This window comes from Otolemur garnettii, unplaced genomic scaffold (assembly GCF_000181295.1).
Source record: "Otolemur garnettii isolate 467f Iridium unplaced genomic scaffold, OtoGar3 scaffold00049, whole genome shotgun sequence".
NCBI classification, from domain to species: Eukaryota; Metazoa; Chordata; class Mammalia; order Primates; family Galagidae; genus Otolemur; species Otolemur garnettii.
The window spans coordinates 10,164,106-10,179,304 of record NW_003852444.1 but is presented as its reverse complement, the minus strand read 5'-3'; the positions used below and the strand labels follow the sequence as shown (position 1 = coordinate 10,179,304).

Sequence of the window (15,199 nt, the reverse complement as noted above, 5' to 3'; positions counted from 1 at the left end):
CATTTGTGACACAGGCAAATTAAACAGGTTTTGAAAGGGTTGAAGATTGAGCAGTTGTAAAATGCAGAATTGCCAAATGGAAGTATCATTGTCACATCCCGTAAGAATCAGTTGGCATCATTAGGTTTCTAGGAAAGTGGACATTTTATAACCTTCGTCAGTTTAAGCTCTGCCAGATAATGGTTAAGAGATCTTTAATAGGTCACCTTAACATGGCTCAGTTTCTCCACTTGTACGACAGAACTAATTAATCCCTGTACCAAAGAATTTAATCAATTCCCAGTCGTACTGAATGTAGTCAGACATCATTGTTAGGTCTTGTGTAAATCAAGGTCTAACATGGAAAACGGAAACCCCGTCAAATATTAATCTCAGAGAGAATGTAATGCAGGGAATTGGTTACACAAGTTAATGAGGATCTGAGCATCAAACTGGGTACATTAGGATAACCCTTATATCAGCAGTAGCAGGAAGCTCCCCTTATACACGCCATATGCACACCCCCACCTCCTTCACTGGTGTGCTGAAGGAGGGGGACAGAAGCACCCAAGGGAAGTTGGGGCACGGCAGGAGCAAGGACCACAGAGGGAAACGCACCCAAACAGAAAGGGAAGGGGGCAAAAGCCCTGGCTTCTCCTTTCCCTTTGCTCTTTAGTTTCTCCCTGGGCCTTCGTCAGGGCCAAGCTAGGAAAATAGCCTGCAGGGCTCAGGCCCCTCTCCCCCTAGTACAGATGTGAGCAAGGGAAACAGGAGGAATGGAGAGCAAGCAGCCTAGGACTTTTAAGGTCCACCCCTGTCACTCTACAGAATGTCCCTAAAGTTATCATACATAGGGAACAGGGAAACTATAGCCAAATGGACCTTTATTTACAAAGTCTTCATTACAAAATTTTAAAAGAGGTGGCCAACACATAGAGAATGTTTTGTAAAGTTTTTTATAATCAGTATTTTGTAAATAAGAGTAACTTTAGCTACAATTTCTCATTTTCCCTATGTATGGCGACTGTAGGGGTAACTTTGGGGACATCCTACATATACATTTTCACCTTTATACCTGTACCTTACAAGTTGATGATAACTCTTTATCATATAGTCATTCTCCCCCTCTCCCAACAAGAGAGACCCAAAATCTCCTCAGTCATTGTATTCATTTCACGTCTGGAATCTCGACAGTTCTCTACTTCAGGTCAGAGGTGATGCCTCATGTCTGGTGACCTCTGAACTAAACTGGAACATTAGTCATGTCCAATGCACCTCATAAATAATAGTAGTGGAAATACCACTTCGTACCATTAAGACGTCTATTATTTTTATAAAAACAAAAACAAATAATAACAAATGCTGGCAAGGATGTGGAGAAATTGGAGCCTTTGTACATTGTTTCTGGGAATGTACAATGGCATAGCCACCGTAGAAAACAGTTTGGCGCTCCTTATAAGGTTCACCAGAACTGCCGTATGATTCGGCAGTGCATACTAGGTATATACCCCAAAGAATTGAAAACAGGGACTCCAGCAGATACTTGCACAGCCATGTTCATAGCAGTATTAAATATTAGTTGCAGAAGCCAAAAGATGGAAGCAATCCAAATGTCCAGCAGCAAATGAATGGTTAAGCAATGTGTGGTATGTGCATGCAATGGGACACTGTTAAGCCTTACAAAGAACTGCCATTCTAATACAAGCCACAATGACAATGAACCTCAAAGTGAACCTTTATGCTAAGTGTAATGCACCAGATACAAAAGGACGTATATTTGAATGACTCCATTTGTATGAGGTTTCCAGAGTAGGCATATTCCTAGACACAGAGTAAGACAGTGGTTGCTGGAAACTAAGGGGAGAAGGAAATGGGACTTTACTGTTTTCTGGACACAGAGTTTCTGTGTGGGATGGTGGGAAAATTCTAGAAACAGATGGTTGAACAACATTGTGAATGCACTCAATTCCACCAAATTGTAAATTTAAAAATGGTCGATGTGGTAAATTTTGTCATGTATATTTTATCACACTATAAAAATAGCAGGGGAAGTGGGGAACAAAAAGAAACCATGGATTAAGATATGCATTAGATGCAAGGCCGCCTCAGACCTCCTTTCTGTAACTGATCACGGGGCAGCAGGTGGTGTTTATCGCTTCTGTCGTCCACCACCAATCCCACGCCCTCTGCCAGCACGCCCGCTGGTCAGAGTGCTTCACCTGTTTGTGTCTAACCCACCCTTTGTTTCTTACAGACCCGATTCTTTGTGGTCCTGTCTTCCTTACACTGCTGTGGTTGTGGAAATACTAAGAAGGGTCCCAGAGAACTCAACCTGGTCCTGCCAACCCTTCTTGCATAGAAGCCACTTACTTTCTCCTTTGCAAATCAGACCACTCCTCCCAGGCATCGAAGTAACCCCTTTCTCTGCCTATTGTTTCCGCAGTGTGAGAACCCCAAACAGTCTGCTGACAACCTCTCCTTCATTTAGTGCGGTCACTGCTGTTTCCTCTAGGGAAAGTATTCTAGGCTGCCTTAGCCCAATGTTTCAGGGCCAGGAGCAAAACCTCCAGGAGTAGTTTTAATAATGAGAGGAGGGGACATTTCTACTTTTAATCTTTAGCTCCCAGAGTCACATGTATGTGCCTATTATTGGGAGGAAAATAGGACTAGGAGACCACTATATATATTGGTCTCAGGGTCAGAGCATTCCCGAACCCAGCTTGGTAAGTATTGTCTCCCCAGTGATGCCATAGCTAAATACTGCTAAGGCCATTTCACCCTCTTGTCAGGCCAGCTCCTTCTGAATAATTGGGCGCACAGCAAGAGGAGGGAATTCCAGGCCTGTGGGTCCTGCCTCACTAATTTTGCTATAAAATAGGTGTCTTGGGCAGGAACCTAGTTGAGTGAAATACTGTGATTGTGACTAAGACCTTGAGTAAACCCTGCTGACAGTGGTGCTGGCAGAAATATTTCAGACAAGGAAGACGGTTTCAAACCCAGAGTGGGTTACCGTGTGGATAGGACACGATCCCTCCAATAGGCAGGAAGTCTGTGTCAGTCACCTTGGCCTTCTGAGCCACTGCTGGCCTTTCCCCTACTCTGTTCTTTGTCGTAGACCTGCAGGCAACATTTCCTAGGCTCTTGGGGCAATTATCTCAGAGCTGGGCTCCGCAAAGGTGGAAGATTTGGAGAATGGGACAGGGCCTGAGTATGTATGTTATATGATCATACAGACAGAACACAGATCTGCGAATCCAGCACTTTGAAAGCATTTATGGTGTTTCTTCCATAAGTGCCTTTAGTCTGCTGAAAATGCAGAATTTTTCTGCCTTTATTTTCATGGATAACAGAATTCCTTAAATACTAAATGGAGACACTTTGGGGCATCTTCAGCAAAATTTTGTTAGAAGAGTTCTTGTCGGATAGACCTCTTTAAAGAATATAATTGTGCAGTGAAATTAAGTTAAACTGGTTTAACACCCATGGCAAAATTCTCTTAAATGAATTCTTATCTGATCAACCTCATTAAAGATGACAAATAAGTACATGGCAAAAATTAAGTTTAAGTCTTCAGTTTCATCAGCTTCTGTGTGAGCGTGTCGGCCAACTGTTTAGGTAGGCGGCTCCTCACATGGGGCTCAATACCCAAAACATACACATCCTGGGGTTCCGATTTCTGTTCCTGGCCATGTCAGATAATCTTGGGGCAGTTACTGAGCAGCCGTTACTTTATCTTCTGATGACAGTGATTATTCTGCTGCCCATTCCACTCAGAAATAGGTGATATCTTTTACCTGCTCAGTCCTGTGGTCCCTATTGCCTCTGTAGCCACAATGTGTTTTCATAATAAGCAGAAGATGAAGAGTATGTGACAATTCGGATCTATAAGGAGGAAATAATGCTGGTCCAGATGCCAGTAGGAGGCATTCCTGCAGCGACATACTCTGCAGGGGACAGTGCCTGCTTCCGCAAGCCTGGAGCCACAAGACCACACCAGCCTCAGGCCAGCCTCTCACTGCCTCCCACTTGGGTGCAAGTAACTGCGATACCCACGTCCTCCAGTTTTCTCCTTTGTGTGGGATTCTCAACTCTCCTCCCCTCCACTTTATAATTATCAAATTAAAAAGGAACCATGTTTTTTGGAGAAAATGTGGAAAGTCCAGAAAAGCACAAAGCATGATCCAGTCACAATTCAATTAACATGTCGGTATATAGATATCCAATCTTTGTTCATTTCATCTATTTGATTATTTTTATGAATATCACCTGGTACATATATCCTGGTTTTGTAAGCTAATTTAATCACCCATATATCACGGCTAAAAATAAGCTATAGCAAACATTTTTCTATGCTACATAATTTCTAATAATTTTGTAGTTTTCTATGCTGGATATATTATAATTTAATAAATCAGAAAAAACTTGCAGTCAAGCAGCTCACGGCATCCTTTTAAGGTTATCCTAAGACATAAAACCTTCCACCAAGCTCTTTGACACACGCAAATCCTGGCAGGAATGATTTTTTTTATGGGAAATGCTTATAGCTGTCAGTCTCTTATTCTGCGTGTCGTGGTTTCTGTGCTCTTTTCAGGTTGTGAGGGGGTGATTATGGATTCCTGTCAAAGGAGACGTCTGCTCTGGGTTCAACACAAGGCAGTTTGTATCTCTCAGTCTATCGCTCTTCTGTCTGAGGAGGTTCAGCAAAGGGAACCGGGTAGGCGTCTGGCACTGGAAGTGCGCCGCGGTCCTGCCCAGGGCCCAGCATCCCCACTCAGGCAGATCAGACTTCTACATAAATACATTTGTCTGGATTGTCACATTCCACCCAGGGTTACACCTAGATGCATAAAAATGCCTCCAAGCCTGGTTTTCAAAGCTGTTTGCCTCCCTTGTTGCTTCTTAATGACTTGGCTCAGAGGCATTTTTTGTGTTATATCTATCAAAGATGATTAAGGGGCTGGAAGAGTTGATATATAAGGGCAGATTAAGAGAACTAAATATTTACAACCTACCTGACAGCCAGCCAGGGGGAAATATTATAAAGGTCTTCTGGGCTCAAACGATGGAGGAGACCTTGTTTTGCTCTTCCCAGTAACAGAATTTCAGGGATGTCTAAATTCAGAGAAAGTTTTCTGAGGATGACATCACTTCTGCTAACTAGATAATTGTGTCAGTTAGAAATTGCATTTAGCAGTTAGTAACAGAAACTTGAAATAGCAGTGGCTTATCCAGATAGGGTTTCAGTATCTCTGCTATGACATGAGACCCAGAAGCATATTGTCTGGGACCGCGTCGCAGCTGCATGAAGATGTCAGTGCACCAGAGCCCCCATATCTCCCGGCTCCATTATTCTCAGCTCGGGGTTCCATGCTCAAGGCCACTAGATGTTTGAGAGGCGCTACTACAGCCTCAGTTGCCATGGCTCATTCCAAACAGGAAGGGCAAAAGAGGGCCCTGCCGACTGAGCTTGCTTGAGGGAGGTTTCCTGAAGCCCGTCTACAGATTTCAGTTTACATTTCACTGACCACCAGGAGGTGCAGGAAAATTTAGCGGGGTTTTTCATTTTGTCTCATTTTAAGTTGGGCACATTGCTGACCCCCCAAATATCAGGGTCTTTGTACCAAGAAATCACAGGGTAATGGGTATTAGGTAGGCAACCAGTGATTTGTTATAATCACTTAGCTCTTGAAGATTCTGATAAAAGTCTGGACCGTGTGAGACAGTGGTGTGTGCTTTGGTGTTACCAAGTTCCATTTGTAAAACTAGCCCTTGAGACCTAATTTATTTCCGCCTGCTCATTCTTATGTATTTAAATTTATTCATCATCGCGTGCCTTGTGTTGATACTAAGTAAACGAGTTGCCCCAGAATAATAACAACCCCAGCTTATTAGCTCTTACCAAGTTTCACACACTGTCATGCAATTAAAAGCATCACCTGAATGATGTGCTTTAAATAAGGTAGGAGGGGGTTGATACAGATGGACGAAATAATAAGACTGCCTATGAGTTGCCAGTAGTTGCAGCTGGGAGAGGGATACATGGGTTTGTTAGACTCCTCCCTCTCCTTTTCAATTGTTGAAATCTTCCCACTAAAAGGATTTTTAAATCACCTCCCTAAACCCTCTACACCTTACATTGCTTTATGTAAGGTCTGTACTGTTACCCCAGGTAGGGTATGCAATGCCTGGGGAAGTTAAGCAGCATCACACCACAAGTTAGTTGGCAATTGAGGATTCAAACCCAGGTCTATCGGACTTCGAAGCCTGTGCTTCGAAGCTCTTGCTGCCCAAGGAAAACAGGCCTCTCAGACAAGCAATCCTGGGCACTACCTGGAAACTAGTTACAGATGCAGAATTTTTGGACCCCATCCCTCCTAAGAACTAGGATGGGCACACCCAAGTTCCACATGCTAGTCCAGGGCTCCGTATCACCTCTGTAGCCACAGCCTACCCAAACCAGGCAATCAATTCTGGCTTTTCCTTCAAAAAAGATAACCCTCTGTTGACATAAGAAGGCTAATCATGAGTCATTTCTTAGCAGCATACACATTTTTAATAAGGATTTAATTACCATCATTTCTTTCAACATGGAGCATCTGTTAAGTTGGGCACTAAATGTCTCTGTGTCAACTAAGCATCTTTCTGGTGTGTCAACCCTTATTAATTTCTGCATGCTTGAGACCTCATATGGCTTATTCTACTTCAATAAAGCCCTTGGTGTTTCTCACTTAAGGTGTTTTGAGTTTTAAAAGCCTCAGAGCTTAAAGAAAACTCTCCAAGTGCCTGTTCCAACCTCTTCAGCATCAGCTCTGCTTCCCCACCTATGTGTAACTTTCCTAGAAATACATGGTGTTTTTCCCTAACGTTCTCAGTCATCTTTTCTCATTTTGGCTGTCCTTATTTTCTCATTTTGGCTCTCTTTCTTTTTCTTTTTAAAAGAAAGAGAGCTGTGGAAATAAGGCAGCCTGCTCCCCAGCTTGCCAACCACGCGTCAGATAGGCAGAACAGTTAATGTTCTGCGCCTCCATTTCTCCATCTCTGCAGTGGCTGTGCCCTGTTGTCCCAGGGTCCCGTCCCATCCAGCTCCTTCTTTGGCAACCCCAGGGAATTTGATTTTTCAACCTCAAAAAAAAAAAAAAAATTGAGCTCTGTATGGAACTCACACGATTATATTTTTCCAGTCCATAAAAGGATCCCAGCATTGATCTTTATTGATTTCTGTTTCTGAATGCTGAGTGCCTTAATGATTATAGTTCATTTGCTCTAAACAACAAGTAAATGAATGAATGAATAACCAAGCCTCTGCTGACCACCTCGACCGTAGCCTGTTTTGTTAAAGAGGTTAACTCCTCTTTGCTTTGGAACATTTTAAAATAGCATATTTTCCAGCTGCTAGATTAACATTATTTTATTCTTATTACAATAAACTTCAAAGCATTCACATGTTTAACACACTAAACTGATCATCAACTTCCATAGCATGAGAAAAGGCAGGGGAAGAGAAAAGGCCAACAAGAGGGCAGCATGCAGGCCGTCCCCAGGGACTGTCACTGTTGTTGTCAAGCTCACACTGGTTCTGGTTGAAGGTCCCACTTACCGCTTCTTGTAAGAATTTTTTCTCCTACCAGAATAAGTCACGCAAGCATGTGATAGTTTTCTCACCAAATTAAACATAGGGAAAAGAACCTGCTCTAAAGTAGGGATGAAATCAGTCCTGGTGCTAGGTGTGCCTTAGAAAGCGTTGCCTAGTCCTGCATCTCCCAAGCTGGATGCGAAATGTGTTTCTGATTTGTTTTCCAGGGCAGCCTTTGGCAAGGAGTCTGAAGTTCTTATTGGGAACCTGGGTGATAAGTTAATCCCTTCACAAGACATCCTCTGTGACGTCAGTTACCTCAAAGCTTTGGCCAACATGCATGAAAGCCTGGAATGGTTGGCAGCTCGAACAAAGTCTGCTTTCTCCAATCTTTCCACATCGCAGAGTAAGTAAGGGCAGCCATTGTGGGGACAATTGAGGAACTGAGTGATTTCATCTGAATCGTGAGTGTGTATACCTGTCCCCCCGTGGTGGGGGGCATGTCCAGGACTGTCGGGAGATGCACATTAGAATTCTGCTTGTGTTGTGCTCTCCTACTTTGTAATTCTGGGAAAGGAACTAATCTCAGTTTCCCTGTGTGGGGGGTGGGAAGCCAAGAAAGGCCCATGTTAATACAGCTTGATATTTAACCTTAGAAACATAAAACCATGTCAGATTGAACTTCTGTGTATCCACAACAGAGAGCAATACCTTTTGTTAGGCAGAAACTGTCTCAGAGCTGGGGCTCAGCAGAGCTTATGTTCTCATTGTAACTTGATATAAAGCTAATCTTTGTATTAGAGTCACAGAAGTGATTAAGGTGCTGGAAAATAGAGACAACAGGATGGCAATTATTCTGGAGAAGAGATGGCTGAGAGATAACAATTATAGATTGCAAGGAAATTAAGAAACAGAATATAAAATGAGAAAGGAAAACGTTTCTATCAAGGGCTAACGACTCAGAGAAAAATAGTTTTAAAACTTTGGGCACATAAATTTTAATAACTATAAAATAACTTCCTAAAGCATGACTTTAGGAGTATGTCTAACAATTAAGATAGAGGCAAAGAAGAAAGGGCGTGAAGAAAGAATAAAGGAAAAGAGGGATTTAGATGTATGAATGGAGAGATGGAAACAAGAGAGAAAAAGCAAAAGATGAAGAAGCAGCCATATCAGTTCTGAATTCCGTATTAGGGTTAACTGATAGACAATTACGAGAAAGAAAACACATCATTTGGACTGTGAACTTCAGAGTGCATTACTTATTATCACTGTTACTTGGAAGGGTATGATTACTTGACCAACCATATTTCCAGCCTGGAGAAGGAAAAAGTGTGGATGGATTCACAGGAGTAAGCTATTCCCTGAAAACAGGGCCCCTAGCCTAAGTGTTTCCTTGGATGCTGTCTGTGCTCGGACACATGTGGTCTCATAATGACTGTGTTGCTTTCCCCGGGGGCCAATGGGGAGTAAAAACCAAAGGAGTGGGCTTCAGAGGGAGATCAGATAATCTGCTTTAGGAATTTTCTTAATATGTTACTATTTATTTACACCTTTATTTTTATACCTTTTATTTAAAATATTTTTATCTGATGATAAAATTATACATGTTTATTTTCAGAAATCTATAAGAATAGAAAATGTATCCACCAATTAAGGATAGTTTGGGCACAGTACTGCATTCGAGCAGATTCTGAGTAAGTAGGTATCCTTAAAAGACCCCTTCAAGTTTCTAATCCCATAAAATCCAGGCAATTCTATTACAAGCAGTAGTTTAATTTATCCATTTTATCTCCCAGACCCACTCCGCTGCCTTCTCCACCCCCCCCCAAAGTCAGAAAGAGCTGATTTTCTCTTTGCTAATTGCAAAATGAACAGCTCTGAAAAGGGACCAGATGCCTCTTTTCCTGGTACTCCTCTGACTTTGACAAATGCATTAGTGATGTTTAGAAGGGGCCCTCTTGTTTGGTGCCCCCCCCCAGTGTCCAATATGAAGTGTTTATGATTGCAGTCTTTTATTCATAATGACACAAAATCCAAATTTCTATTCTGTCCCTTCTAAAAGGGCTGCACGATATAGTGCATGACCCTGTAGCAAGCCACTGAACAGGGCACACAGGCTCACCTGGCATCCACTGTTTTCAAAAGGAGAAAGATGCACTCCGTGTTATACTTAACTCCGTAATTGCCCAATTTAGCTGTTGTGTTCATGTCACTACCCAGTACAGTTGATGCCTAATTCATGTCTTTAATCATCTCTATCATTCTGACAAAGATGTCTTCTACCACACCCATTAATACTTTGCCTCGTGTGCTCAGTTCCATTTTATAATATAAGTTGTACCCTCTCAGTTCCTTTCAGGGTGATTATTCCACCCAGTGAGTAATTTAAGTAACTGTCAGCATTTTGACAATCAGTGCAAAACCCAGGTGAAGTGTAATCACTATTTACGGTGTCTTTGCTAAAACAAAGCATCAAGCAAACTGGTTTATCCTGCTAACAACAAGCCCCACTCACCTACTCTTTCTGGCTCTTTGAATTCCCAGGAGAGATGCCCGTGGATGTTTATAATTTGAACAAAGTAGGGGATTCTCTGATCATGGGTTACTTTGATTGCTCCATGTCATTGTGACTCTAGAAGGGGAATAAGGGACAGATCTTTATTATCTTTTGAAAAGTGAACCAAATGATTGCCACAACAAAAGCATTTCCAAGTCTAGAGATTGGACAGCATGAAGAAAATGCTTTGTGGGACGGGAAGAAGTTAAGATAAGAAGATTTTAGGTTTATTTCTTGTTCTATATCCTATTAACTGTATGGTATGGTAAATGTCATGTTGTATTAAACTTAAGAACCTATTAATGTAATGGAGTGGCAGAGGTTTGCAGGAAATTATTTTCATAGTAAAATATCTCTTTAGATAGCAGAGCAGGTTTCTCAACCCCCTGAAACATTTTGTGTTATCCTGAGGAAAGTATTGCATTTTACTGGCAGGCCATAGTTGGCCAGACATTGTCCAGGAGATTAGAATTGATGATTTTTTTTTCAAAGGTAATTTTCTCATCTCTTTTAGTATTTGCCTAATTATTACTTTCTCTCCTTACACATAAAATGGTCTACTCAGCTCTTCTAGCTCCCACTACACCATAGGTACCTCTCTTACTTTCGTCCTACCACGGTCCGTGTTCCTGTTCCATCTCTTCTGATATTCTCTCCCTCAACTTTCCTTATACCTGTTCTACTTAAGATTCTTTCAGTTGAAAGTCACAGACTTTTAAAGGAAAAAGAATACATTGACTCATAAAACTCATAAGCCAAAGGGCTTCAGGAATGGCTAGATCCAGAGGTTCACAAGCTATTCTAGGTCACAGATATGTTTATGCACCTGCTTCCTCTCTCTTTCCCCCCATTCTACCTCAGTCTCATTCTCCCACTCCTACCTCTAGAAGAGGTCAGGACTTAAGGACCTGCTGTAACAGACAGACTCTCAGTGCAAGGAAGTTGAGCAGGTTCATATTTAGCATTGGACATTCAGAATCAATGTTATTCTTCCATTGACCACAATTTCAACCTTGTAGCAAAGGTTCAAAACACCTGCTTTTTGTAATACCTCCTGTTTGTAAGAATCTTTCTTTATAAAGACTCTGAAGTTTTTATGCTTAAGATATTTCTCAGAACAAAATATGACCTACCTAAAAATTGTTAGATTATATTCTACTTTAACATGAATGTCTTTCTTTTTTTATCTCACCCTTTTGTTTTAAGGAAGGATTGTTGTTAAAAATAGACTACATAGAACAGGAAGGAAGTTGAAGGGCTTATTTTGTCTACTTTGCTTCCTTAGAATCTCTCTTTCTTAGATTCTGGAAGAACTGCTAGGATTAGAGATTCTGCAACTCCCTTGATCATATATTCTGCTCCTTACTCCCATCCAGGAAGCCATCTTTTTTTTTTTTTCTATTAACGCCCCCATGCATCAGTCTTAACCTCTTTCTTCTTTTGCGCTCGCCTCAGAAATTAAATGGTTGTTGTTTTCTCCATAAAATACTTTAATGTGTCTGAAAACATTTTCCTGGGCCTATACCTTTCCATCTCCGGATTTTAAAGATTTTTGTCCCCAAAATCCCAGTCTCTGAGTCAAGGGCACCTAAATCTACTAGCATTAGGAGCCCAGATCAGGCCCGAGTTTACTGTCTTACATAGGATTTGGCCCTTGGCTTTTGTGAATGTGGGCCTTAGAGGAGGTTTTTTGGACACTGGGCTTATCCAGCCTCAGGTCACGTAGTTTCCATTCTGACATGGAGTGAATCAACCCTCAGCTCACTCAGTTCCCATTGCTGAAGTTCTTGCTTAGCCCATGTAAGTGAATAATGAAAAGTAGGAGTCATACCCTAGTCTTTTACAGTCTGAGCAACCACAAAATTACACATTCCTCTAATCTCTTAGGCAGCTAAATATCATAATTTTGCTTCCTGGAATTGATTTTGGACTTGTGGTATTAGGTATACAACTATTTATATACTTTTTTCCTATTATTGCTAGAGTTCTTGGAAATCATCTGATCTAACTCGAGTTATTTTACACATGAGGAAATTAAGGCCTTGAAGTGATTATATTTCATGTCTGTGCCAAACTGGGATAGAGCAAATCTTCAAATTCCCAGCTTAATTTTTTTTCTACTACATCGGTTAGAGCCACTAGCTAGACCTTACATGCCATATTTACATAAAACCATTCTAGTAGGGTGGTCATATTTTATTTTGATAGAGGCACATTAATGCTAATGTTGACCCTTGTTCATTTCTGATCATTTTCTTGTGCATAAACAGAAGTTCTGTGCCTTAAATATATAGGATTATGGCACGGTGAATTTCATCTTAGTTGCAGTAAAACATTTCTCTAATTTGTCACTCTCTGTTTTAGTTCTATAAGTATTTTTTAAGTTAAAAACGCCATCTGTCTAGTTATCATGGTATGTATTATGTTCTAGATATTGGAATGTCATTTACAATAGTCATTAGCCTGGTGTGGCTATTTAAATTTCAATTAATTAAAATTAAAAATTTCCTTCCTCTGTCATACTCCCCACATCAAATGCTCGGTGGCTGCTGTATTGGGCATTGCAGGTACTGAATGTGCCTATCATCACAGAAAGTTCTGCTGGGCAATCATGTAGGTCATTGATAAAGGTTTAAAATAATGCCAGCCCCCAAGAATGGAGACCAGATCTATGGAACAGAATAGAAAACTCAGAGATGAACCCAGCCACATATCACCATCTGATCTTTGAGAAACAAAACTAAAGCATACACTGGGGAAAAGAATCCCTGTTTAATGATGGTGCTGGGAGAACTGGTTAGCCACATGTAGAAGACTGAAATTGGATCTGTACCTCTCACCATTGACAAAAACTAACTCTCATTGGATAAAAGATTAGCATTTAAGAAAGTGTCAGGAAAACTCTTGACAAAATTGTCCTGGGAAAAGATTTTATGAAGAAGACCCCCTCAGCAATTGCAGCAACACTAAAAATAAATAAATGGGACATGATCGAGCTAAAAGCTCCTGCACAGCTAAAGTACTACAGCTAAAGCAGACAGACAGCTTCGGAATAGGAGAAGATATTTGCATGCTACAGATCTGACAAGGGGCTGATAACTGGATTCTACAAAGAACTCAAATTAATCAACAAGAAAAGAGCAAACAACCCCATTCATAAGGGGGCAAGAGACCTGAACAGATAGTTCTTTGAAAATGACAGAAAAATGGCCAACAAACACATGAAAAAATGCTCATCGTCCCTTATCATCAGAGAAATGCAAATCAAAACCACTGTGAGATATCACCTAAATCCCTGGAGATTAGGCCACATCACAAAATTCCAAATCTGCAGATGTTGGCGTGGATGTGGAGAGAAGAGAACACTTTGCACTGCTGGTAGGATTGCAAACTAGTACAGCCTCTGTGGAATGAAGTGTGGAGAATTCTTAAAGAACTAAAAATTGACCTTGCATTTGAGCTGCAATCCCGTTACTAGGTATCTACCTAAAGAAAAAAACACTTTACTCCAAGGACATTTTCACTAGAATGTTTATTGCAGCTCCTTTCACAATTGCCAAGGTGTAGAATCAACCCAAGTACCCATCAACCCATGAATAGATTAGCAAACTGTGGTATATGTATACCATGGAGTACTACTATTCAGCCACAAAAAAGATGGAAACTTTACATTTTTGTATTTACCTGGCTGGAGCTGAAGCATATTCTTCTTAGTACAGTATCACAACCATGAGGAAAAAGTATCCAACATACTCAATACAAATATGAGACCAATATATAAGAAACTACATGCCCACATAAAAGAGAAATTTTTTTGATTTTGCCCACACAAGTAAAATCTAGTGAGGAGGTAGGATGGGAGGGTGATTGGTGGGATCTCACCTAATGTGCCCAATGTGAGGGTGTTCAGCATGTCCCCTGGGTGAAGTGCTCAACTATAACTTGAACTTTATCTCAGAAATGAAAACAATTGTAACCTAAACATTTGTACTCTCATCAATCTGAAATAAAAATAATAATGCCAATCCATAATCGTAGCCTTTGAAACATACTTGAAATGTCTATCTAATTATATCAAAGTGTAGATAATTACTCTATTTGTCTAACCTCTAAATCATGTGTACCCTCCTGTTTTCTTCATATTTCTCGAAGATTCTAGCTATCGTAACGTAATACTACTCTTCAATTTGTGGAAGAATGCTAATGTAAACCCTTATGAGGCTCCTCCAATTGATTTTTCTTTTATAAAAATTTTATCTTATAATATTTTGATTTTTAGTGTAATGTTGCAAAGATATATAGCAATTCAGAGAATTCCCTTACATCTTTCTCCCAGGCTCCCCTATTGTTAACGTCTTACATTAGTGTGGTGCATTCATCGTAACTAATGAGCTAGTGTTGATATGTATATTATTATTAACTAAAATCTGTGTTTTGTTCAGATTTTCTTAGCTTTTCTCCAATGTCCTTTTTCTGTTCTAGGACCTCATCCAGACATATCACATTACATTTAGTCATTCTGTCTCTTTAGATTTTCCTAGACTTTCTCTTTCTCTGGATGACTTCAATATTTTAGAGGAATTCTGGTTGGGTATTTTTAGAGTGTCCTTCAATATGGGTACATCTCCTATCTTTTCATAATTAGACCAGGTTTATGGGTTTTGGCAAGGAAAACAACAGAGGTAGGGTGCCACTCTCATCATCATATCATATCAAGGGTACATGCTATTAACATAACTTATCACTGACGATGTTCTGGGATTGGGTTTTGTCCTCCAATTTGTGTAGGCCTTTTTAGGAAGTTCCTTCCAAATCTAGATTGACACTCCACTTACCCAACACAAATTGCTTTTCTCTATTTTCTTTCTAGTGGCCATTTTTTGACATGATAGATGTGTCTACACTAAGCCCAATGTTTGGGCAAGTAAATACTTGCTAAAAGAAATGGTTGTCCACTTTAAACAATTATAAATTGATATAGATTATACTTTTGTGGGACTCTGTGTGGGAGAAGATGTGTTTTCTACCCAGAGCCACTTGATTAGGGCCAACAGCCACTTCTTCGTTTCCATGTCTGCTGAACAATC

At 40.6% G+C, this 15,199-nt stretch overlaps 1 protein-coding gene across 2 annotated transcripts in view; it reads left to right on the top strand.

Annotated features, from left to right (window-relative positions):
- The window catches only part of EXOC4 (exocyst complex component 4), an 812,900-nt gene that overhangs the window by 670,276 nt on the left and 127,425 nt on the right, over nt 1–15,199 (top strand). For both annotated transcript variants that reach the window (XM_012806281.2, XM_003791609.3), the window contains exon 14: nt 7,780–7,958. In XM_012806281.2, coding sequence (XP_012661735.1) covers nt 7,780–7,958 — 179 coding nt within the window. The remainder of the gene's footprint in view (nt 1–7,779; nt 7,959–15,199) is intronic.